Below are 26,136 nucleotides of genomic sequence, written 5' to 3' on the forward strand. Positions count from 1 at the left end.
GGCAGCAGCAGCACAATGTGACACAACACTGATGAAAGAACCTTTGTACAGTTTACTACATAGAAAAGAGGAAGGTGTGCGCACGTAGACAGGCTTTAAATGAGGAATGGGGAAGTAAAATATACACTATTTCTGTTTGTAAGGCAAGGTAAGGCAGCTTTATTTGCATAGCACATTTCAGCAACAGGGCAATTCAAAGTGCTTTACATACACATTCAAGAACATTAAGACAAAGTGCAAAAGAACATTAAGACACAATTAAAACAGTTATAAAAACATTAAAGATTAGAAAATAGAAGCTAAAATAGAGTATAACACACAAGAGTACAAATCTAGTGCAGTATATAAGATCATTATCTGGTTTAATAAAAGGCAGCAGCAGCAAACAGGAAAGTTTTAAGCTTTTATTTAAAAGAACTCAGAGTTGGAGTTGGTCCTGCAGATTTCTGGGAGCTTGTTCCAAATATTTGGTGCATAAAACTGAACGCTGCTTCTGCATGTTTAGTTGTGACTCTGGGGACACTAAGCAGACCTGATCCAGATGACCTGAGAGGTCTGGATGGTTCATAACATAGCAGAAGATCAGAAATGTATTTTGGCCCTAAACCAAACTATAAGTCTGAACTGCAATAAATGTAGATATTAATGTGGCATCTGTAGGCTGTTATTTTTGTTTGAAGAGTTGGGTTGATATACTTTTAATCAAGTTCCATACATAAATCTGATATATGAAAAAATATGTAAACTACATATATAGTGTATATGTCTATGTCTCACACATATATGCGTATAGATGAATGAATGAATGAATGAATGAATGAATGAAAGACTTTATTTCGAACATAAAAATAAATAAAAGCAGATACAAAATAATAACAAACAAAACAAGAGTAATAGTGTCCGAAAAGGAGTAGGTAAAGAAAAACTTATATTTCCCTACCCCTTTCTCACTTCTCCTCTAATAACTCATATATCATAGAATGATAAAATAATAATATAATATATAAACTATCCCAGATTTATTTACATCCCAAATTAAATATATGAACTGCATCCCAAGTTTATTTACAACCCACATATCCATCCGGAGTTAAAAAGTAGATACAAACCAACCCTTAACGCAACCCTTGTCACAACTCTTCCTCAACCATATACCTCCCAAAAATATATTTTTGTATAGCTTTTTAAAGTCATTTATATTTGTGCTTCGCTTCGACCCATCACCCAACCCATTCCACAAATCCACCCCTATCCACCCCATATGTGATATACATATAATATACAGTATATAAGATAAGATAAGATATTCCTTTATCAGTCCCGCAGTGGGGACATTTGCAGTTTACAGCAGCAAAGGGGATATTGCAAAAAACAAGATGCATCAGCTAACACAGTAAAAAAAAAAAGAGCTAAACAAAGTGTAACAAAATATGAACTATTTAAATAGAAGGAAGTATAAAAATAGGAGCAGTATATACAGTATTGACAATAAACAGACTATTAACAAAATTGCACAAGTGAAAAATATATAGTAATATCATTTACATGGGCACACACATGCATCCTCCTTAACGTCAGGTCGCCTCCCAGCATAAGTATATGTGCATGCGTGTTAACCCATGTAACTATATATTTTTTTATATATATGTATTTTTTATTTTGAGAAGAGAGTCTAACAGAAAAAGTGCTACTTTTATTAAAGTAAAAGATGTTCTGGCCAACATGAGAAAGTTGGGACATTCCCATCAGTCGCCTCCAGAGGGCGGCAGCGCATGTTTCCGGAAGTATGTTGTTCAGTGAAGAAGAACAGACCAGAATGGTACAGCACTGGTTCCGCTTTAACACGGTCGTGTCTGGAAGGGAGCCCGCAAATTGCGAAATCTGATCTGAGATCTGCAAAAGATCTCGCGGGACTCGTTGACCGATGACCTATCCAAACCATGGATGTAGGATCCTAACCTTAACTATTCGAACATTTTCTCAGATTGTGCACTGTACTATAAAAATATTATATTTGGTTGCTATATTATATTACAGTGACAAAGACAGTAATGCATTTTTTCTTAGTAATTTAATTTTAACTCTCGCAAAGTTCCACATTCACAAGTTTAAATTTACCAAAAAAAAGCCTAATTTCTTTGTATTTATGAAATAAATGGATCTATATCTGTCAACAATTTTTTCATCACAAAACAAAAAAGCAATGAAAACAATGAATGTATGCAATATCTGTAAAGTTTTTAAAGTAAATTATTGTCATACTCTCGCGTGGTCTTTTTTTATTTATTTTTATTTTATGTTGGTTTTGTTTCATTTCTGTTGTCCATTTATGTTTACCACAGCTATTTGTTTATGTTTTCGCTATGCTTCTTCTGTATGTAAATGTTTTTTTTGCTCAAACTCTTTTTATTGGTATTCTGTACAAAATCCAATAAATAATTGTATAAACAAATTATACCCCTCCCCCTCCCCCCATGCCTATAACAATATTACTGCACCATTAAATAAGCAGAGATAATTTCATAAACAATTACATGTATACATATAAATGAATTAAATCCAATAGCAACTTAAATGAAACATATACCAAACAAAAACAAAGACACTAAATTAATATTAATAAAAAAAAGAGAGTAGATGTAAATGATTTTAATGTTTTCTGCTGTTACTATGTATACTGTCATTTTGAAATAAAAAAAAACAAACAAAAAAACCTTAACTATTCGAGGTTAATGCCTAACCTTAACAATCTCGCGAGACTCGTTGCCCGACGACCTATCCTAACCTTAACAATCTCGCGAGAGTTCACCACAGTTTGCTGGCTCCCCTCTAGCCACCACCGCTCTACGCATCCATGCAGTGGTGCTGTTGCAGCTAGGATTGTTTTGGTTTTGCCTGCGCAGGTACACGAAGAGAACTGTGGCTGATATGTAACTTGGATTGGACGTATAAATGTCCTTTAGCGATAGGAGAACTATGTGAGACGCCCTTCGTGACCAGGAGTATTAAAATCATTGTGTGGTGAGTGAGTTTCTGACCACTTCTTCTTGAGCTGTGATGCTAAATGAGCTAAGGTTTGCTAACAACAGTGTTATTATACCGTGGAGCTTTCTCATGCAGGCATAGTAACATCATGTGTGTGGAAATGTTGTTGAACTGAGTGTTTATGTCCAAAACAGTCTGTACTAAGTCAGATAAACAAGGCTATTTACCCTTTCCCTTCCTCTAGGTTCATCTTTCCCTGCTGAGACACCCTGCACATACCAGACAGGGAACCAGTCACTCCTTCAACAGTAAGTAGAAAACAACAGCATTTTACAAGCACAACAATGTCATTAGTAGTCTTTCAAGGTCAAGGAAAACTGTATTATCACTTAGGGGCAATTTGCTGTACAGTCAACAGTACCACACAGTCATCAAACAAATACAATAAACACAATAAATAGCCAACCTCTAACTGGACTGTTTTGGCTATTACACTTTCTTCAGCATGCTGAAATGTTGATTGCACAATCAACAATCAACATGAGCTTACACAGCATTGTAGTGCTTTTTTTCCCCCCCCCTGTGCACATTTACAAATATCTTAAGATGACTTTTTTTTTTTTTTCTAATATGATGAAAGAGGATTTTTTTTAATTACAGCCACTAGCCAGCCCAGATGTCAGGTGACCTGTTTTCAAGATGGGCTTTCAGTTTTGTCAGTGAAAATAAGTTAAGCTGACCAATCAGTGTAATATGCAGACTTTTGCTGATAAGATAAGATAAGATAAGATGAACCTTTATTAATCCCCGGAGGGAAATTCAGATGTCAAAGCAGCAAACATCAGCAAACAGAGTGAAACACAGGAGAGGTAAAGGTATACAAAAATTATAAAAACAATAATAGAGATATAAAAGATACAGAGTGAATGGGTGAACATAGTGTATGCAGTCCGTCAATAAATAAATGTAGTATGTACAATAAGTAAATGTAATATGTACATATGTGCAGTCTATAAAGTGGTATATAGGATGTATAGTGTAAAGTAAGTGTAAAGTGTGCCAGTGGTTAGAGTCCGAGATGGTTGTAGATAGTGCAGCATGTTTAAAGTTCTTAAAGTCCTCATAGTTCTCATCTGGGGGTCAGCCTTGGTTGTGGAGCCTGATGGCTACCAGCATGAAGGACTGACCCAGGCGCTTTGTGTTGTGCCGAGGGGGGATGAGTCTGTGGCTGAAGGTGCTCCTCATGATGGCATGTGTAATCACCTTGGTGATAAAATAAAGTTCTGAATGTGCATATGAATAACTATTTTCTTAATGCTTATAGATCAGCATCACATATGCATTCAAGAAATAATGAGTTACTTCATAGCTACACTTTGAACTCATAGTCTGACCAATTCACAAACACACTCCTTTTTTTTTTGTAGTGGCCTATCGGCGAGGCATTCGAGATGCTTATGAAGCACGCTTTGCAGCACTGGATTCAAGAGAGGTAAGGGAAGATGTTGTTTTGCCAGGCCAAAATATAATATTTGGACTAAGCCCACCCAGATAATTAGTGGGAAGAACATGCAGATAGTCTTTGATGTCATGATGCTGTTTCTGAAGTTGCAGTCTTATAATTAGATTTGTATGACCATGGTAGGTATTTTTGGTAGTTTTGAGTATTCATTCGCTTTTTTTCTTCTTTTGTAAGTCACTCTTTAGGGGGATATCAATGTTGCATCCAATTCTCATGACACTTTTATCTCAGTTATGATGTTATTGTTTGTTTTTCTCCTTATGTTGAGGGGAGGTCCGTTATATATATCCTGTCACATTTCTTTTTTTTTCATTATCTGGATTTTATGAAGTCTTATGTGTGTGCAAATAAAGAAAAAAAAAGTTTGTATCAAAATGCTGCGTGAAGCTGTTTTTCAGCTGTTTTTGTTACCTTTGTCTAAATTAGGTTGAAAAAACAATTGTATGTGTTATACGACTCTACGAACCAAAATTGCAGAGACGTATCTTAGGACATCTTTATCGGAGTAGGGCAGCAAGACATGATCAAGGTCTTACAGAGCATTGACTTGTCACATCATATTTTAATTTTGTACAATGCAATGTCATAGGAATTTATATTTTTTCATATTTATAAGAATTTACATCATAGGCATTTTACATTTCTACAAATGTAATCTTGTGTAAAATGCAGCTGTATTATGTAAAATATAATTTTGTGTGTCATTTCAGGTGACAGTGCACCGAGTGGTCAATATTGTTGAAAAGAGGCCTCGGCCAGCTGTGGAATATGACAGAGGTTATGATGATGACCCGTGGTATGGCGTTCCTCGACATTACCATGACGCGAGAGAATATCACGCCGAAAGCAGTTACTCGCACGATGATCGTCGATACTATGAGGACAACTCCCATGACCATTATCGCAGGAGTAGCCCACAACACGTAAGACAAGCTTAGTATGCATAGTTTGTAATCTAACATCTGTCTTGTGTTACAGGTTTGAAAACTACAGCCAGAGCATAGTGATGTTTAAGTGTTATTTTTTTCATTTTTAGCTGATTAAATAGAAGCATTGGCATACCAATGTGTATGACTCCAACCGAAGTATGTCAGAAAGTTAACAGCAGAATGGCAAATTGCTTTAGTTTAATTGGGTTCTTGTAGGCTTTTCTGTTGTTCCCAACAACGTCATCATCAACATCAATTTGCAGAATTTCCCAATTAAAGGTTCCCTGTGGAGTTTTCTCGTAAACAAAGTTATGTTGACATTACGTATTACTCACCAAAACCCATTGTGTATACTGTATCCTTGAGGGCTAACAAATGTGTTGATTTTATTTTTTAAATTGATTTTTTTTTTTTAATCCTTCTTTGTTTACGTCCATGTTTACGAGCAAACTTCTTGTTCTCTGTCTTTGCTGGCTCATTGCAGCATATCTTTGCACACTACCGCCACTTGTTGATCAGTGGAATAGTGTGAAACCACTGACAGGATGTGTACCACGTCAGTTGCGTGCTAACATGCATGTGTGTCCTCACACATATGCATAAGATAAACAAAACGGGGACAAACTCATAGAAAACCAGACACCTCCATAGAGGTCAAAAACTCCATAGGGAACCTTAAAGGTTGTTGTAATTGTGATTTTGTTTTCAGGAGGGCCCGTACTCACATTCATCCTATGCCAGAGACGATTTGAGGCATCAGTTAGGCTCAAGGTAATTGATATTGATTCTTCTATTAATTGATCATTTGTTGTTTGTCACATCCTGATTGTGTCAGATTGTCAGTCGCTTCACAGATTTCTCTGTGTAATCTGCATCAAACTGCCCACAAGGTGGAGGCAGAGTTCAGTCTTTTGAAAGGTGAATATCATTAGCTTGGTAGATGTTTAATGACCAGCATGGTGTGTGACTTTCTTTTGCATGTAATATCATTGAAGAAAAAGTGTAGATTGTAAAAATCACTTAACATTTCTTTTTAAATTATTACTCTTACATTTCACCCAATAGTAAAGAAAATGACATCTATTATTGCACATGCTTTGGCAGAAACGTTCTGCTTTGGACAATATATTTAAGAAAGCATATTTCAATTATCTGTGACCACGCCGCTCTTGAGATCAGCTGAAGAGCTCAGCCCCACACAGAGCAGCTAAGTCCAGCCGTTCTAACTCCTACATCAACAGACACGCGTCTCCTCGCACCCGGCCACTTCAACATACCAACAGTTTACGGGCCCGAGCTCCCCTTTCCAGGAGTCATACCAGGCTAGAGAGGGGGACAAAGGGCACTAGTGTCTACTCACTCAGCCAAACAACCCAACCCCCACCCCCCACCCCCACCCTTACCCCACCCTGAGAGGAAAAACAGCTGGACCACTCCCTCTTCAGTCAAACACCCACACACTTCTCAGATATTCTGAGCAGCGTGTGTCTCTTTTGGTCCTTTCTGCATTCAATTTATATTAGATATATTCAAGTTCCAAATGACCTTATTACCTATCCGTTGAATGTATTTTTACACCGAACAGGACTGTGGATTTGAACGCCCATCACTTTACATCGGAGGCACATTAGGACGGGATATTTTAACAGGCAGTATGAACAGGAGGAGTGATTACAACAACCAAAAACGGTTTCACTCTGCATAATGGCACCTGACTATTGTTTTAAGACGGACTTGAAAAACTTAGGAGGAGGATCTTTTCTTGCACAAGGTGCTACAGTGGCCATGATGACAAGGGGGCAAATATAAAATTACTCTCTCAGTCCTAATGCAAGGCAGAAAGTCTAGGCCAAGCAAGGGTCACTGTCACGGGGAGTAATGGTGTAGCTTCTGCGGCTACGTGCGTAGACTCCAGAGCTACACCTTTAACCCTTACCGTACAACTATAAACCAATCTTAAAGGCTGTGGGATAAAGACAAGCAGTGCATGAATGTAATAAAGATCTGCAGTGGCATCTTGGTGACACACACTTGTTCCCTTGTGGAGGTTTTGCCCACAGATAAATTAAATGAGGGAACTGCCTGATTCAAGTCAATGAATAATTTAAGTATTTTTATTTTCAAATAAGCCAGGCATGTTTTTTCTTTGTGTAGTTATTAAAGAAAGGGAATAAAGATGCAAATATCAGTTGGTATTATTATTTTTTTTTGTCTCTTGGGACCCACAGTTATTTTTAGGCTCCATGACTCATCAAATTATTGCATTATTCATTTCATTCCTTAGTGTAGTGACTGTCAGTATCAAGCATATACTTCATACAGTATATCTATTTTTTTTGTTTTTCCAAAATAAAGTACACAACCTTTTCAGTCTTGTACTGCAGTTCAGTGTTTGGCAAATGGCAGGCTGAGTCTTGGCTACTTCAAACAGACCATGAGTCGTAAAAGTTTGAGGTCTTGTTAGACCTGCTCTTTGTTTGAGATGTGGCTTGAGTTCAGGCAGAGTTCATGACAACCAGGTGCCTTTGGCTCATTTTATACCTCTGGACCTAAAGGTTGTTGTTAGGACACAAGCTTTGAGCCTGGAAAATAATAAAAACGTGGTGCAATGAACAGTGACGTTTCATTACTTATGTGAGGCCTATCACACGTCAGATAAATGCATTATTACATTACATGGTAGGCGACAGTGCTTTGGGACTTCAGCTCCATATTTAGACTTAATCACGGCTCTGCCTACAAATTGAAGACAGATCGGAGTGAAAGAAGACCAAAAGTGGTCCAACTGTCTGCAAACTGTTGCATGTGTCCAAGTGGAAGATTGCCTCAATTCCACAAATTGATCAGCGCCCCACTGAGACTGAATTTAAGTCTTTGTGGTTTTGTCCTGTATTTATTCTGTTTCCATTACCCATCTGAAGGCGATCACTGACAAACACTTTTTCTTCTTAAACCAGTATTGATGCATACTCTTGATTTATTTATTATATTTCCCCTGGATCTTACTTTACAGAAACAGTTGTTTCCAGGTTGCAGAGCAGCTTTGCCAGTGATTGATTTGTCTATATTTTTGAGTCTGTATTTTTTAAAATGTTTTTTAGGAGCAGTAGCAGAGGTGGTCCCTATTACCGCAGCAGAGGTCGCGGATCGGGTGCTCCTCGAAGGTCGGTGCCAGACAGAAAAGCCAAATCACTGCCCTCACATCCATAGGATTTTTCTAGTATACGTTTATCAAACTATTGAAATCTAGTTTTTGATTTAAGAAGAGGGCTTTCAACACTGTAAAAGGTATTTCTTTTTGACTACAGGAGCTCTCCCTCTATAAGCGCCAAACGGGATCGCTCTCCTGTAAGGAGGGAATCGCAACCACCTGTACCTGTCCGCTCTGGATCAAACACCAGCACCAGGAGCTTCTCCCCTGACAGGGAGAAAAGCGCCTCCTACCAGCAGGCCCAGCAAAGGCGTAAGCATTAAGTGAAGCTCAGGTTTACAGGTCTGAAAAAGCCTCAGTTACGATCTAGCACTGGGATCAGCTGAAAGGAAGTGCTACCAGATAAAGAGTTAAAGCAATATATGAATTATCACGTATGGCACTGACCGAGTTTATAGAAATATTTTTCTTTGTTGAGTCTAAACAAGCTTCCTCACAAAACATGTTTATGTCTCTACACCTACTCATGAATACCAATAATGAAACTGTGGTATAACAGCAGTAATGCAGAGGCAGAGAAAACTCTCCTGCTCTGTTTACCATCTTTGCTTTTCAAATCTGTTGCAAAGAACTAGCAGTGAGGGACCTGCTGCCCGAGTGGATATATGACGTCCAATAATACATCACCACTCTGAACTACCTGAAACTGTGATTGGCCACAGCATGCAAAACCCGAAGGAGCACAGATAATGGGATACAGTTTGAGTTATATCTAGTACAATGTTTGTCCTTGCAGCTGTTATACCCTCTGTAGTGACAACAAAAGAGGTAATTTTCCCATTTCACAGAGGCATACGTATAATTATAACGTCTAAAGGTATTAAGCCGTTCCAGGTGAAGCATCTGTTTTCAGAGGTGGTGTGTAATGTGAAGGGTCAGGGTGTGCTGAAACACGTTAAGATGTTAATTGCACTAACACCACACACACTTCCAGAGCGCTGGGAAAAAGGATACCCTTGCCTCGGTTTATTGGGGTGGTTTGGTTTTGGATTCAGAACCTGACCTTTTTCTTCAGTTCACGCGCCGCCTTAACGATGTCTTCAAAATCACTTTGGGTCCGTCATTTATTTTACATGTTTTCTTTTACGGGCTTTAGAACTTTAATTAACAATGCTGAGCTAATGAAATTTATGGATTCACATTTTATAAAAATCTTGTTTTAAAGTGATCTGGCGTAAGCAATATTATTAGTCTGAGGCAAAGCAAGTCAGGACATTAATTTCTGCAGTGCTTTGATTTCTAAGACACATAAACATATTAATGCGCTGAAAGCTTAGCTCCATGTCGTACCACCCTTTGAAGATGCAATAAAACTGTGAGAAAACAGTCGTACCTCCCGACTCCACTCCCATCTGGGATACTAATTAGGCCAGCACAGCAAAGTACACAGAAATAGGGTTTTAGTGATATGGTATGTATACTAGGCTCTGTCATAGTCTTTTTTTACACAATCTCAGTCAATGATGACTAATATTGGTAACACATGGGTTGCTGCTACGTGGGCCCACTACCTACATGGCTGAGTAAGGTTCATTAGGGGATCAGATGAAGGCCTTTGGAGCCTTAGTGGACTGGACTCCATTTACAAAAACTGGTTCTTGCAAAGTGGAATGTCACCTAAAGAGCGTTTCAAACTAGATATAGTCGGGCCTCTGGAACCAAACACGTGGATACAGGCTGGACTTGCACCTTTTCTGTAGTTACCCAGGCAGTGCGTTTACATGCATTTAAGTAATCAGGTTACTCAGAGAAACCAGGTTACGTGGGTAATCGAACAACGTATTTACATGCATTGTAGTAACTTGGTTACTGTAAATCTGTGGATTCCAAGTGGCAACCTCCCGGTGCTGAGAAATTAATGCTGAAGTGCCAAAAACTGCAGTTCTTCGAATGGCCACTTGAGGCTGGCTCAAAGCGAGTCAATCCCCATAGACCCCATGTTAAAATGCCCAACTTTGCAGCAGAATTAAACATCCTCTGCAGCCTGGTACAAACAACGGTTTTAACCTATGAGTGTCAATAATCAGCTGTCTCCACTACCCCGATCTTATTTTGGAACTGTCGTTTTTTTTACAGTCAAAGCAGGGTGCCTGAATTTAACAAATATTTAAATGTTCAGCAGTGGAAACTGATTTTAGTTAGTTTCAGCTCCAGTCAAACTTTGGGTGGAATTATTGTAAATACATGGATGCATCGCTCTGTGTGATCACCTCACGTTCCCTGTCTCTTGTCATGCACATGCATAGTTGCTAAAGGCCAATTAGAAACCCGGTTACCCGTATACATGGCAGAGAAATATAGCCGGGGAGATCAGGCTTCTCTAATCCCCTACCCCAATTATGGAAACCAGGTTTCTGTTTCAGCTTACTGGAACACGCTGAGGGTGTGAGGTGCCGGGCAGGGGGGGATACTCATGAGCCCCCAGCTTAGCGCCGCTGTGTTGCAGACAGTTTTCCCCAGAGAATGAGAGACTCACATCTACACTACTGTATGTCGCAGAAAGAAAAGTGGTCAGCATGCTCAGCATCTAGAACCACCTCCCCACACGTCTTTTCAACATCATAATGAGGGGGGCTGTGTCCAACAATATTTGTAAAACTGACAATCTGAGAAACACACCAACATTATACAGCAATTGGCCAGGTGAGAGGAGAGAACAACTCTGCACTCTCCTTTCTTTGAGAAGAAACTGTCTAAATGTGTTCGCTGTTATACCCATTCAAACACATATTGCATCAAGCAATACACGTGAAAGGACGAAGAAAGGCCTGCCATCGATGGCAGGCTTTTTTTCGCCCTTCGTCCTTCGTCCATCGTCCTTCGTCCTTCGTCCTTCGTCTTCGCTAGTACATTCGAAGCAGCTATAAACACTTTAGCCTTTAGACATGATCAAACAAGATGTCATAATAACTAGTTTGTTTTAAACATACCCCAGCCTTAACGTTGTCTGTATGGTCCAAACTACAGAATCTGAGTATCCCGCCTTGAGTCTTTGAGGGGACCCCCACATGGGGACTCCATAGTCCTGCCGAGGGACTCAGATTAAGATGGAGGTTTTACCTTGGCTCACTCTAATCACTGTGGGAGACACATTCAATAAAAACAAACATCTTGGTCATATTTGTTTTTTTTACTAGACACATTGGAGCCAGCAGAGGACAATATTTCAATTTAGTCACAGCTGAACTCCTCGACCACTATTGTGTGGGAGGATCCAACAAGGGAGTATTAAAAAAACAGTGATTTATACTCCTCAGCTGCCTCATAATGCCTCGGCTTCACGATTGTTCCCGACGACAAGTGAAGGATTGTTTGGTGTCTCACAGTAGAAATGAATTGCTCCCCAGAGTATTAAACAAATATGTTATTTTGCAGTTATTAGACAGCACAGTGGAGAGAGAGCTAAGGAACGTGTGGCCCCAGTCTCTTTCCAGATTTGAACCGAGGATGCTGCAGTTAACTTGGCATGTGTCCTAGACCACTGACCCATCAGGATGCTCCCGAAGGGTTCATTTTAAATCAAAGACAAATTAGATAAAAGAATGCTGTGGTCGCCCTCATGTATTCCTTAGATCAACCTCTTTTTATAGTTGTCTCCTGTTAGTCAGAACTTTTTATTTACCATAATTATCTGAGGAAGATTACTTGAGTGTTTTCTGACTGTTCTTTCCATGATACTTTCTCCACAGATAAGCCCAGCGTGCAGACGAGCCACACTCCCAGCAGCTCTGTGGAGGAGACTCCTCACGCCTCTGGATCTTCAAAGGTAAAACCAGCATTTTTAGGGCAATCTTAACCAGTATTGCTCTTTGAAGAAACACGTTGCAGTGAGTACAATAGCAATAAAATACAGTAGCATCTACTGTATTTGTACCGTTGTACCTGTTATAACAGTTTGAAACAATGGCAGTTAATGTGAGCTGTGCAGAGGTGTGTATACTGTATAATGCAATTACATAAAATGATCAAAACTATAAAATTCTCATTATATAAATGCTGATATAAAATAAAAACATGGATATGAAGTCATCACACCACCACAGGTTTATAATATCACCATTATCGTTTTTATTATAACGAACATAGCTCATGTTAAAACACTTTTCGGAAGCAAATTCTCAGGTCTTAAGCTATGTTCACACTATGAGCGCAAAAGCAACGAAACAGCCAGCGAGGCCACCTACGTTGTCGCCAAGTTACAGTTGAAGTGTTGCTGAAGCACTTTGTTGACGTGGTTATTTCGTTAAATAGCACTGGGAACTTGCTGACGGTATTTTTTTTAGGTCGAATGTAACAGGATGAAACAAAAACATGTAATTGGTTGACGCTTTACCGCGTCATTGGAACGCTGAAAAAGGTTTAGACAAGCTCACCTTTATTTACCTATATTTATCATATCTCAAATGTCGGGCGTCAGTTTGTAGCTTCATGTCACAAGCTTCCATTGAAAATGACTTGTAGCCTGTTGCCGTGTCGCTCATAGTGTGAACACACCATTACTGTCCTAGAAGAGCTTTTAAATAGTGTCCTTGAATCCATTGCAAAACTGCAGTTCGTCCAAACTGTATTGCAGCGATAATGTAACTTTACATATAACAGTGCTGTATTTAGTAACAGTATATAAATATGCAGTACATGTGTATATATTGGGCCAAAGACAGGCAAAACCACCAGTATGGTACTGTAAAGACTAAAATAACATAAAAAGAATATGATTCATGGACATTTAGGTTAACTTTCCTTTAACTGTAAGTGTAACTGACTGATCTATTTGTGTCAGCGAGCCTCTACTTTGATCTTTGCCTTTGAGCATCCTTTAATCAGAGATGTACTGTATATGGTACCTCTTCTCTGTTTACTGTTGACATGCGGTGTGCATAATGAGACGTGTACCAAAACAAGAACTCAACACTCGTAAGACGAGAGCAGAGTCGTCTTCATTTGAAACACTTTGAAATCAGAACCAGTTTCTAAACCTGGTGACCTCAGTTCTAACCCTTAACCTTTGGCCCGCCAGGAAAAAACTCAAACTGCATCTGTAGCGGAGACGGAGGAGGTGGAGGTGGAGGTGGAGGTGGAGCAGGAGCGGGAGGTGGAGGCGGTGGAGGAGGTTGGGGAGGTTGGAGAGGTGGAAGAGGTTGAGGAGGTGGAGGAGATGGTGTCTGCCAGCATGGAGCCAAAGCCGACACCAGAAGAAGACTTCAAGGCTCGCCGGTTGGAGGCCATTAAGGCTAAGTCTCTGGAAGTTGAGAAGGTAGTAAGATTTTCTCCATGAAACGACAATAATATAACTCGTCTCCACTGTCTTTGTTAGATCTGAACATTTCTCCATTCGTATCACTGGGTCTCTGATATACTGCAATAAGCTTCATCTTAACCAGGCATTAGCTTTTACTAAAATCTTATTTTCTTAAAACAAGTGGAAAAATCTGCCACTGAGGTGAGATCCTTTTTCTGGTTCCCATTACACATTTTTAGCTTTAGCTTCATAATAAAGGAGCAATCAGCTTTATTGTTGTTTCAGGATACCGGCAGTCATTTAGAAAAGTCCTGAGACAAGAGAAACAGCGAGGGAAACCTGCAGACTTGTCTCACGTCATTGGCGTTTATTCTAACATGAGGCTGACCCATGATTGACTCTTATACACATAGACTGTATATAAGAAGTGGAAGTAGTCACCGTGACGTTACCGATTGGTTTGTCGACTGCCATTTTTTAAGCCTCGAGTTCGGCATTTTGGCCGTCGCCATCTTCGTTTTTTGCAACTAGATGTGACACTAGAGGATGGAGCTAATAACAATCGAACGCCAAATAACATGTTTTAGGTGAATATGATTTAAAAAAAGTAATTTTTATAAAACTATATCGTGACAGTAGTACATGAAACAGATAACCTGAAAAAAATCATGTGCCTCTGCGTCCTCCGGTGCTCCTAACGGCATCTGCAAGATTTCACAGACAGGTAAACAAGCAGTAAGAGCTGACCTGAGATCTGCTGTCCATCTGCTGTCTATGAGAGTCGGCTGTCAATCACTCGCAAACATTGACCAAACGGTCAAACTAGGCAGCGCTGTTCAAATATGAATCGATATTATGTTACGTTAATGACTATTTCTCTCCTCAAATGTTTTCAGAAACAACTTGTAGTGTACGGTTTAGCTGTAAAATGAGTACGTTTGTGACCCGACAGCCACGTTGAGATCAGGTTGAGATGGCTAGAAGGAACGCCAAGTAGCGGTCACATGGCCGGAGCACAGCCAATAGGAACGCTCTCTCTCTGAAATGACCTGTGATTGGTTGACTAAAGTGGTGCCCTATTAAATAACATTCGTATGAAATATATTTCGTTGTACAGCTGGGATATTGTAACCCCAGACCTGAGGTTCCTAATGGATTCACCTCTCTGTGTGGTTGCCCCATGTTACTTGTGTGGGCTGTTCTCTTATCTCGAGGTGCGTCACGCATCCAGACAACCCTATCATGCTGTCTTTACAATTTGGCTGAGAGTCAAGGTGTTGAAGTACAAGGTGTATAAATGTGCCTCGGCTTGCTGTACGTAATATTTAAGAAATTGAGAAACATTCTTTGGTGGAGCGAAGGAGGATAAGTCAGCAGAACAGTCTTTTGCACCTCAGGTTGGGATGCCTCTTGCGGCCTGCTATTTGGAGTTGCACGTCTTTTCCCTCCCCTTCATCGCCCTGCACTACAGTGCCACTTATCTGTTCCCGTTAAAGCAGGGCAGGAATTGCCCTGCAGCGTGCAGGTGGCCCACCCACAAAGTGGTACGTCTCTTGGCATTAGCACACACATGCTTACCCTGCCATTTCCAACTGCTTCTACAGACATGGTGAGAGGCAGAAACCTCTACCGTGTCTTTACTGTAACATCTGCCCCGGGTTCAGTTAAACACACACCGATCCATCGCCAAACTGAGGAGATCAGGTAGTGGGCAGAGCTGGATCTCCTGGTTTGATGGAATGGCTCCAATCAAGAGCAGTTAGTATAAAACAATTATGTCACATTCACCAAAATGAACTACTGCATCCTTTTTTTTCTCTTTCCTAAATGGTCTTTTTGTCTGATCAGCCAGGTCTTAATACTGTGTATACAGCCGTGTTGGCATGGGGCTGGATTATTCGGAAATGGATTTGTCACACCAGCATAGCTCACTGTTTTCCAGCCAAGAGCTTGTTGTAATGCATACTTTCTGTGGGCGTTCCACAGTTATAAATGAAATTAGAAACCTCAAACAAATTCATTGACACAGTAAACATCCCTGTTTATGACACACGCTTGTCATAAGATGTTTCCAAATGTTAAATCATTTTTATTACACGCGCAATGACCCGCATGCAGTTGTTTTGTAAACCTTGTCATGCAGCAGATGACCAATGGAGCCATTTATCATTCTTGAGACCAACCACAGAACAAACCTGAGTAAAATAATAACAACAACAACATAGAAAGTATCCAGTCAGAACTTAGCTAAGTGCCTGGGAGTGATTTTCAGAGAAGTCCATTCATCATCCCAATCAGCGCAAATGAAACATATCCATTTCAACTATTAGCCCCTCCATCGAGAGGTCCGGTTTGCAGCTTGAGTGATTAAAATGGCTCTCTTAATATCCCCTAATGTGTACCAGCCCTCAAGTCATTACCCCGCTTCCCTTATTATGCAGGACCCCTGCCTGCATCAGCGCTCATTTGAACAGAGCCTCACTAAATGTCCATGTGAGTGCCTCATGTATAATCTCACTCAAACCCCCCCCAACTTCCCATCCCCCAGCCGGTACCCCAGCACACTCCTGTCAGTATGTTCACAATTTGGACCTCCACAAACATCCGATTTGGGCAGGAGCCCACTTTTTTAAGGCTCCTCCTCAAGGCCCCTAGTGTTGCTGTTTCTCTTGGGGCTCCAGCCCGTCCTGTGTGGCCCCTTTCGTATCAGGCTTAAAGATCAGCTCATGGCTCCCACTCCAGGGGAGGCGGCAAATTTAGGCAGAACCTCCCTGCAACCTTTTCTCACAACACACAGAGCACGCTCAGGTCAAAATCACCCTTCCTGTTTGCTCAACATGGGAGCAGTTTTTACAAAAATAGCAGGCTGGACGAAGTCACGCCGCGATCGTTCGGTGCTGTAATAAACGTGGAGTTGATGCTCTTCATCTCACACACACATTTATATGCGTAGTCATGCACATACATGTAAGCACATGATAGCTCTTCTAAGCTCCAGTACCAATAAGGGAAATCTCTTAATTAGAGTTCATTATAAGGCCACTTTTTTTCCAGCCCTTTCCTCAAGGCTTTCAAGTGTGTAAAACTGTGTATACGGGGTATAATGAAGTGAAAATGTAATCACTGTCAACAAAGGCTGTAGCTTGGGAAAAGCTTAGGAAGGTTTTGTTTTGAAAGATGGCAAACATAATCAGCCATAAGTGATTAGAGGGGCACTGGTTTGTGGGGACATACACCACATGTTAGTGTCTCATTTAGCCCACGTTTCCTCTCACATCTTCAAACCTGGAACCAATCTGTGCCCTCTCCGAAGTAATGCTCACTTCGTGGAAATGTTTAACAAAGAGAGAAATCTGTACTTAAGAGGTAGCGGTGTGGAAATCCACCTGTTTAATGTTAAATTAAGTTCATATGAAAAAGGTTAAAAATAGCCAGGGGAAGGGACTCATACATGCACAGCGTTTAGACCGAAAGGAAAGCGGTGTTGTTGAATGAAGTTGACCCTGAGCTCAGCCGGCCACACGTGTCGTGAGTCTCTCGCTTCCTTGCGGTCGGGGCTGAAGACTATCATTATGTGGGGGCCGCCAATTCGCTTGACATGATCTGCAGACATTAAATCATGAGCACGAGTCCAAACATCTCCCACAGTCTGGGATATTTCTGTCGGGAGTTTACTCGACTTGCCCTCCTCTAGCGTGTTTACAACGCATGTTGTGATACAGTGATGATAACCTGTGTTGCTATAATATCCATTGTCATAATAGTTATTTTACCCTACCATAACATTTGATACATTTTTTTCCTGTAACGGCAGCAAATTCCAATTTAATGTCCCGTACCACAGAATGTGGGTTATGGATGCGGGAATGAACAGATAGGTGTGCATCAACTATCTGAACGTGCTGTAGCTGGTTCAGCAGGGGAATTATCAGGGAGAGAAATTGTTTTTTTAAAAAGCCAAGAAGAAGAACTGAAGTTATTTAGGGGGCTGGGGCATTGCAATTTTTGTTGACATCATTGTAATTAGCAAGTAGAGCAGAGAATGGAGACCTTTTCATTTTCTCCCACCAAGTTTTTGTGTGTAATTTTATAATTTCACTTAACCTTATTTAGCCTACTTTGGTCCTAGTGTGCACCTGGGATTGTTATCTCCCCAACAGCTACGCTCAATAGCCTCTCTTTTAGCCTTTCGCTTTGGGGCCTTTCCTTTGCTTGAAAACAACGGTGAGTGGTTCCCATGTGGCACATTGTTTCCATCCTTATTGTTCCAAGCTGAATGCCATATTATTTTAGTTTCTTTGACCTTTTCTGTGTGTTCAAAGCACCACCCAGCCGAGCTGGAAAAGATCATCTTGATACGGACCTGTGGTAAATTTCTTGTCACATTGGATTTTCTTTCCTTTCTCTCTCAGTAGTGACGCTACTGTAGGTCAGTAAATCACACACTACAGACACTTTTCCTGCTCAAAACCGTCATGAAGTGCAGTTTGATATAATTCATTTACAAAACTATACGTATTGATGGATACAGGATCCTGAGTTAGCCTAGATACACATTATGTAATGTGTATCTAGGCAAAGAAACAGCAGCTGTGGTTTTAAATTTCCCCATAACTGACAGAACCCTGGAATAAAGCCGTTTAACCGGTTAACCTCACATTCTGCTCACGACTGGACTCTGATTTAAGTTGACAGGCAGCATTTTTCTTTTCAAAGTTAACACAGCTGACGGCTTGCGTTTTATTGCATTTAACAGACAGTTAATGTTTGATGAGATACTGTCAGCTGATTTCTGTTGTACAGCTAAGACCGGCACAGCCCTCGTTTCTAACACGGTTATGTGGTGAACATGACACAGATATAAGGTTCCTCTAAGGAAGATGCAACCTTTTTAAATCACTACTTTGAAGTAGGTCACATCTCCTGACACTTCAGTACAATTGATGAACAGATTGACTGTTTTCCATCTGATGAAGTGATTACCTACAGCTGATTATGAAATAAAGAGCATTATCTATAAAATAAAATCTATGTTTTGGGGGGTATATATGTCCTCTATGACCATATCCAGTATATAAGGCTGTTTCTGTAGACGTGTATCTAACCTTTGCTAGTAATTGGATTGGATTTCTTACTTGAAGTGGCCCAGAGAGTGGTTGTTTTAAGCCACAGAGAAGCCTTTTGTCTACCCCAGTGACTCTAATTTCAGGGGAGAGGTGATCTGGGCTGCATTAACTCAACCCTGGAGGACCCCGATGTCCCAGACTGCTCCTTGACAGGCCGGCGTAGCCCTAAACATCTAGGGTGGCTTTGGTGCAGGGCCCCCACATTTAGCCTTTTTCTCTCCAGGTGATAAAGATGTTGTGAGCTTGCACCTGGGACTCTTAATAAAGGACTTAACAGCCGTTTTGGGTCAACAGTAAAATCCGAGAGGGATGTGAGAGCTTGTTACAATGTGGTGTGAAAGAATGCTGCAGCACCAGTAACATACTCTGACACCTCATGTCCCTTTTGTTATGGGCGGACATGCACTTGAATAGGCTCGCATGCACACATTCTCACACCTGTTTCATGGCATACACCAATATGCCAGAACTGGGTTCATTAAGTTCACAGTTAGGCGTTGATATAAGAGCCAGCCTGTGGTTTTCAAAGACCTTTCAGATAGAGGTGCTTAAAATGTCCTTTAGTATAATGTTTATTCTGTATATAAGTATTCCATGTGCATAAAATACCAACAAATCCAGTCATATTATGAGATGCTCGGTTGGCCAAAGATTTTGAAAAATACCAGAGAGACTTTCAGATTTGGTGTTCATTGTTTAAAATAAAAGCAGCGTTATACTTGAAGGAACAATCTTTTTTCCAGCTTAAAACTAAAGGTAACTGCACTGGGGCTGCACGATTAATCTAAATTTTATCGAAATCGCAGTATGGCCTAATGCAATTTTCAAATTGCAGTATTTGTTAAAATCGCAATATTTGTTAAAGGTAAAATGTGTGTCAAAATACTATTTTAAATTAAAAATTGTGGTGCTGCGGAGATGTCTTGGCCTACACATCATATTCTACAGGCTTAAGAAAACAACTTTGTTTGGTACAGATCCCCTAAAAAATCACACCATAATCATTTTAATATGTTTCTCAAAGAAAATGAGAATAATGATGTAAAAATATTCACAATTAGATATTTTTTCAAAATCGTGCGGCCCTAAACCAGACCACCAAAATCAAAAACACTGGACTGCATATTCGCAGGTTGATTGACAAGCTGATATTTTTTAACAAAAAATTATTATTTTCAGCTTCAAATTAATTTAATATATGGATAACCATTTAATTTATATTGTTAAAATGACCTGTAAATGTTCTGAGTGCCTCAAATTCAGACTAATCTGTAACAGTCCTACAGAAAATGTTGGACTTTTGTTTTATTTATCATTTAGATTTTTTGAGAACCCTGACATAATTGTTTTGTGTGCAGCATTACAGGGCGGACTGTGAGACATTTCGCACCGTGGTGAAGATGTTGGTGGACAAGGAACCCAGTTTGGATAATCTGCTGCAGGCTCCGCTGGATGAGAACCTGTCTGAGATCAAAGAGCGCTGTCTAGAGTCCCTCAGGCACTTTGTGAAGGAGCTGGACGAGGTATTAAAGCAGCCAGACACCTCGGCGTAAACTGCACGTCACGAAACACCGAAATATGCTTTTTCACTCGTATTATTTTAATATTCATATGTATTATTAAGAAAAGACAGGATATCTGGCGGTGGCACTCTTCCACTTGCTGAAACATAAATAGGATTTAAGACTCAATGCTAAAAATGTTCATGTGGATATGTGGTTACAATGAAATGCCTATAGTATTATGAGTAAAATCAAAAGAGCCTTGTAGAGTGAAATGCCCAAGATACAGTTTCTTTAAACTTTTATGATTCAGCTGCGATTTTAACCTTGAGTCAATTACAGATGACGTTTTATACAGATATATATGAAATATTTGCTTGGTCTTATTGATGATGATTCCTACTGATAAATGAAATAATTCAGCTTTCCTATCACAACCTTTTACTCAGTCTTAAGTGATATAAAGTGTATTGTGCTTCCATTATCTGTATTTGTTGCAGATGAGGCAGCGAGTGCATCTAGCGCTAACTGTAACAAGTATTCTCAAACCAGAAGGGTCCGACTGTATGTGATGTTTTTCAGTGCAGCGCTATTTTATATAGAGAAGGTTTTCTATATGTAGATCATGCATTTTTTGTCTTTTGAGTTGTAATCAAACGTCTTGTGAATATCATCTTTTAGAATTATACTCTTGTAAATAAAAGCTGAGACCTTGAATGAAGTGACGCCTCCTCTTCGTTCTTATATCCATTAAGTATTTCTGTGCAGGACAAAAACAACACAAATCATGATATAGATATTTTTTATTACAATTATCATCTATCTTAGCCTTATATTCCAGTTTGTACATTTATACAGATTACAATGAATGGCTTACAATACAGTGACCCATAAATACACCACTCAACCAGGCCTTTTAATACACACAGTGTTTCTCTAATGTTAGCGCTGCTCAAGCCTGGAGGAAAACACATTTGAAGAGCTTGGGTCAACTTGTCAATTTCTGACACCCTCATGGAAAAAAGATGTCTCTGTACCAACACTGCCAATAGTTAAATGTTAATGCCATTTTGGTACAAAGCATGTCATGAACTCAAGGGTATAAAAATAGCCATATTGTTTTTTTTAACTCTACAATATATACATTAATGTCTTCACTGTTAAATAAACACAGTTTAGATGGTGGTTTATAAATATGTATTACTCTAGAATACTTTGTTACTTTACTGGCAATGTTTGCAATGCTATGCGTACACTTATGAAGACTCTGAATATGGTCTTGTGTCTTACATGAACACCTTGGTAAATTGAGTGCTGTGAAACATTTAGAAGCAAGCAGACTGCATTTCAAACAGTGGACATGAGAGGCAGAGGTGAGTGGCAAAGCATTACCCAAAGCTAAGGATCAGAGAGCAATTAAAGTCTATGAAATTATACAGTTTTTCCCCTTGTGCCCTTTCTTCTTTTTGGACTTAGTCCGTAGGCCATAAGGAGGCGAGGACATGCCTGCCACAGGAGTGGGCAAGTCCTCAGTGTAGTAGTGTCTATGGGGCCTGGGCTGAGGGATGGGCTGACCCAGGAAAAAGCCTTCTTCCTCAGAATCAGAGGAGGAAGAAGAGCATGTGGAGCACCAGTCATCATCATCCCTGTACAGCTCCAAGAACCTCCCCATGGCTTGGCCCTGGAGCCCGTAGTCTGACACGGCAGCAGGGGCGGGGTGGCCGAGGAAGGCTTGGTGCCCCTTGGGGCCGAAGGCGTTCCCTCTATGGTCCACTTTGTAGCACATTTGGGCCCTCTCCTTGGGCAAAAGGTTAAGAGCATTGTCAGAGCGAGTCTTGCGACTGCGATGCCTCCTGTGGTGGCGATGTTGACGACCAGATTGAAGTTCCTGGCCCTGCTCCTCAAAGTGGTACACTCTCCGGCGAGTCCGTTCACTCATGGGCGGTTGGCGCACCGGGAGATCGCAATAATGGCCATTGTCTACCACGTCATCAGAGAACTTGACTTGCTGTTGCCTAGATTGTGAACGTGTCCTCCTGAGGGCAGGGAGGTGAGGTTTGGGTCTGTCCTCCGGGAGAGGCACCTCCTCTTCTTCTTCTGGGACATTTTCCTCCACCTCCTCCTGCTCAGATATGAGGCTCTTCAGGGAATTTGCACTTCTGTGTAGCATAGAGGAGTTTAGGGTTCCCATATTGCTGCTTTTCTCACAGTCTTCTGTCTCCAGTTCATGGAAGCCTTGCAGGGAGTATACCAAAGATCTATCTTTACTATCACCATCTACCGAGGCCCCTGGAGAGGAGAGAGAATAATGATAAAATGTTTGCACATGGACTCAAGACTATCATTACAATCCCATAAAATATTACTTTTTAAGATCTGATGCATTATGTCACGTCTACTCACCGGTAATATTGGACAGTGCCAATGAGTCCATAGAGTCTCGGACACTCTGATCTGTCTTCTTGAACTCGTCTGTGATGCACTCCAAAGAGTCATTGTACCACTGTGGCTCCTCTCCCTGGAAGCCTCCTCCAGCCCCATGATCCAGCTCCAACTCCTGGATCTTTCTGCTGCTCGCCGGACCTGGGTGGCTACCATAGGCTGAGTCCCCTAGCCCATCCTGTGACTGGGTCCAGTACATGTCAGCCTGGTACTTCTTACTGGCCAGGCTCCCCATTCCTCCTCCACCACCACCACTGCCAGCTTTTGATGACTCCTGCTTGGACTTGGCATCCTTTTCAGCGATCCAGAAATCTGTGGGTCTGGTATCATTGGCTTGCTGAAAGACCCCATGTTCCCCAAACTTTAATAGCAGCTGAGTCATGTAGTCTTCATGCTCAGCCCACTCCTCCTCCTGGTCCTCAGGTGCCTCGGTCTCCTCATCACGTCCCCTCCAGAAATGCTCATCAGATAAGTTCATGTGGGCGAGCTTGTTGGTCAGGGTGTCCTCAGCGTTCCCACTGAAGCCAGGGAACTTGTAGTTGACGGAGGGTGAGAAGAGAAGCGACTGTCGGCATTGGTCGGCCGAGCAACTGCTCTTGCCCATGCGCACACTGCGGCGGGATTCACGTGAGCGTGCTGACTGGAAGGCAGAGTCAGAGGAGTCAGAGGCGTGCACGTCTTCCCCGAGACTGCAGGCCTTGGAGCAGTAAATGCGTCCCTGGTGTGGCAGGAAGGGGCAGCCCAGAAGAGAGCTCTTACACTGGGCACAGCTAAAGCAGCTCTCGGTGGCATGCCAGTGGAGCCCATCATAGGTCATCTGAGCATGGTCAACACCTGGGAAATGGGAAATGTTGAAGTGGTTAGCTCTAAAGTCAATGACAGATGTTTTATTTTAACTCAAGAAAATCATCATCTTACCGATGTGTGCCCCACAGGCCTCACAGTACTCTGCATAGAGAGACTCAAAGCAGCCACAACAGTATGGTCTGCCGTCCTTCATGATGTAGCGCTGGCCTCCCAGGATTGTCTCGCATTCAAAGCAGGCGAAATGCTTCATGTGCCAATGGCGCCCCTCTGCCTCTGTGCACTCATCAGCAAAGATAATCTGTAGACATAAATGTACACTGGATGAGACAAAACTGCCAGCTTTTGCCTTACTGGCTGTCATCAGTCTATATATTTATGTTGGATTTATTCAAGACAACGGAGATGTCCATTAAATGTTATTGCTTTCCCAGAGTAATTCTGAAAGGCCATAAACTTAAAACTGGGAATGTTTTTCCTTCACTACATTATTTCATTCTGGTGGTTTTACCTCTTCGCAGGCCGAGCAGCGTGGTTTGAGTAGCTCGGCATGGTGCCTTCCACAGTGGATCTTTCCATCGTGGTAGAAGTAGATCAAATCCACCAGCAGTTCGCTGCATGTGGAGCAGGCAAAGCATGCGGGGTGCCAGCACAGCCCGGGGCCAGCCCTCGAGGAGAACACCGCCATTTCTCCACCATTGATGTTTTCACCACACTGCAATATGCAGACATGATCACATGGTTGGTTATAACATCCTGTAAAGAATTTAGTTCCAACATATTCTGTGATAAAATAATCTGAATCCTTCAGAGGTGATTATATCCTATCACACAACTGCATGGACATAGCTTTGGCTTTGAGCCCAATGTCCTGACCAGGGCATCATATGAGGTTTATTCAGATCAACTACAGTGACTTTAAATAGGATGTTGACAGTTAAAAAGAAGCAAACCAGAGAAAGCAAGGGTTTCTAGTTGAGAGCTTCATCAATGGGACTATGTTTTGACAAGGTTTATGGGCACCCTCTGGCTGCTCAATGATCAATGTAAATACTACGTGAAACACTTTTCATGAGCCACTCCAAACAACTCAGCAGTGAGGCTTGCATGGCTGCAAATCCAGCTTGTGTTTAGGGATCTCTTAAATAGCATAGCTGAGATCTTTATTTCAGCTTTACTGCTACCAAATACCAAATACATGGAGGTGTACAGGTAGCAAATCTTTTTTTCTATTCTTGAAAAAGGGTTTTGGGTTTTGAAAGAATATGGGCTCTTGACTTCAAAACATCCTACCAGTCCTCTCCATATTTACAGTTGTAAATGATAAATGTAAGATGGGCAACTTACATGCTCACAAATGCTGTTCAGAAGATTGCGAGGCAGCAGTTTCAGTGTGCCCCTCCCCAGTGCTTCCTTCTTCCTCTGGACACTGAACATAAGTAGCTCCTTCTTCTCCTCCTCGCTGAGGGACTGGCAGTAACGCAGCTGGGACGGAAAGTGGTAAGTTATGGGTACGAAGGCCAATTTCACAATCACACACTTTTACATCAATGAGTGGGATTCCTTCTTTTAAAGGGGAACTATTATGCTTTTGTGCTTTTCCCCTTTCCTTTAGTGTGTTATATAGTGTTTTCTGCATGCAAAACGTCTGTAAAGTTACAAAGTCCACACCAAAGGGAGTTACTCTCCCCCACAGAAACACTGCTTCTGAACTGCCTGAAACGCCTTGCTTGAAGTCCCGCCTTTTCTTCTGTAATGTGGTGATGTCACCAATTAACACATTTGCATAATACCTGCCTAGCGGCTAGTTTGGCTCGCCCTCAAACAAAGCTAGTTAGAGCTGGAGCGGTGTCTGAAGAGTTTGGTTCGGTTGACCAATCACGACAGTGGGCAGGGCTAGGAGCTCAAACAGAGCGTTTCAGACAGAGGTTGAAAAGAGGTGCTGAAGCACAGCCGGTATGTGAACAGTAATGCGTTTTTGAACATTAAAGCATGTAAGTATGCACCTGAAAATAAGCATAATGGATCCTCTTTAAAGGTCTAATACTGAAAGAAAAACCTGCTGTGGTTCAAGTGACCTTTTCATATTGCACCTCTCAAAGGACCCAATTGAAGACTGTCGGCCACTAATAAAGGGTATAAACTTAGGTAAGTATGAGAGAGGGCAGAGTGCATACCAGAGCATGCTGAACAAAGGCAACTCTTGACCCCAGCTTGCCCTTCCTACACCCCCTACATATCTCCACCCACAGCCCCTGATTGAGAACATCATTTTTACAACGGGCCTTTTTGATGTTCCCCAAAGCCTTAACAAGAGGGAAAGCAGACGTTTACACAAACAAGGCCTGTGTTTAGAGTGAAATCAAGAGGACGGGC

General features: G+C 41.2%; 2 protein-coding genes across 5 annotated transcripts in view; one reads left to right on the forward strand and one right to left on the reverse strand.

Moving 5' to 3' along the window:
• Positions 1 to 22: 22 nt before the first annotated feature.
• On the forward strand, positions 23 to 21,235 carry LOC119487488 (periphilin-1-like). Of its 3 annotated transcripts, none has more exons than XM_037768425.1 (10): positions 23 to 148; positions 3,230 to 3,293; positions 4,413 to 4,477; positions 5,218 to 5,430; positions 6,146 to 6,207; positions 8,538 to 8,600; positions 8,745 to 8,899; positions 12,337 to 12,413; positions 13,665 to 13,901; positions 20,371 to 21,235. In XM_037768425.1, coding segments are annotated over exons 2-10 (1,068 nt in total). In that variant the 5' UTR covers positions 23 to 148; positions 3,230 to 3,292; the 3' UTR covers positions 20,566 to 21,235. The 3 variants fall into 3 exon arrangements, with proteins under 3 accessions (XP_037624353.1, XP_037624351.1, XP_037624352.1); XM_037768423.1 differs by lacking the exon at positions 23 to 148 and adding an exon at positions 2,718 to 2,903; XM_037768424.1 differs by lacking the exon at positions 23 to 148 and adding an exon at positions 2,826 to 3,021.
• A 64-nt stretch (positions 21,236 to 21,299) lies between these two features.
• LOC119487475 (prickle-like protein 1) overlaps positions 21,300 to 26,136 on the reverse strand; it is a 28,827-nt gene continuing 23,990 nt past the window's right edge. Inside the window, exons 4-8 of one of the 2 annotated variants that reach the window (XM_037768393.1) lie at positions 25,108 to 25,245; positions 24,272 to 24,475; positions 23,875 to 24,061; positions 22,918 to 23,790; positions 21,300 to 22,803 (exon numbers count right to left, since the gene is read on the reverse strand). In XM_037768393.1, the coding sequence (XP_037624321.1) occupies positions 21,938 to 22,803; positions 22,918 to 23,790; positions 23,875 to 24,061; positions 24,272 to 24,475; positions 25,108 to 25,245 (2,268 nt within the window). In that variant the 3' untranslated portion in view covers positions 21,300 to 21,937. The remainder of the gene's footprint in view (positions 22,804 to 22,917; positions 23,791 to 23,874; positions 24,062 to 24,271; positions 24,476 to 25,107; positions 25,246 to 26,136) is intronic. The other variant, XM_037768395.1, reaches the window with a different exon arrangement.

This window comes from Sebastes umbrosus, chromosome 4 (genome assembly GCF_015220745.1).
Source record: "Sebastes umbrosus isolate fSebUmb1 chromosome 4, fSebUmb1.pri, whole genome shotgun sequence".
In the NCBI taxonomy this organism is placed as follows: Eukaryota; Metazoa; Chordata; class Actinopteri; order Perciformes; family Sebastidae; genus Sebastes; species Sebastes umbrosus.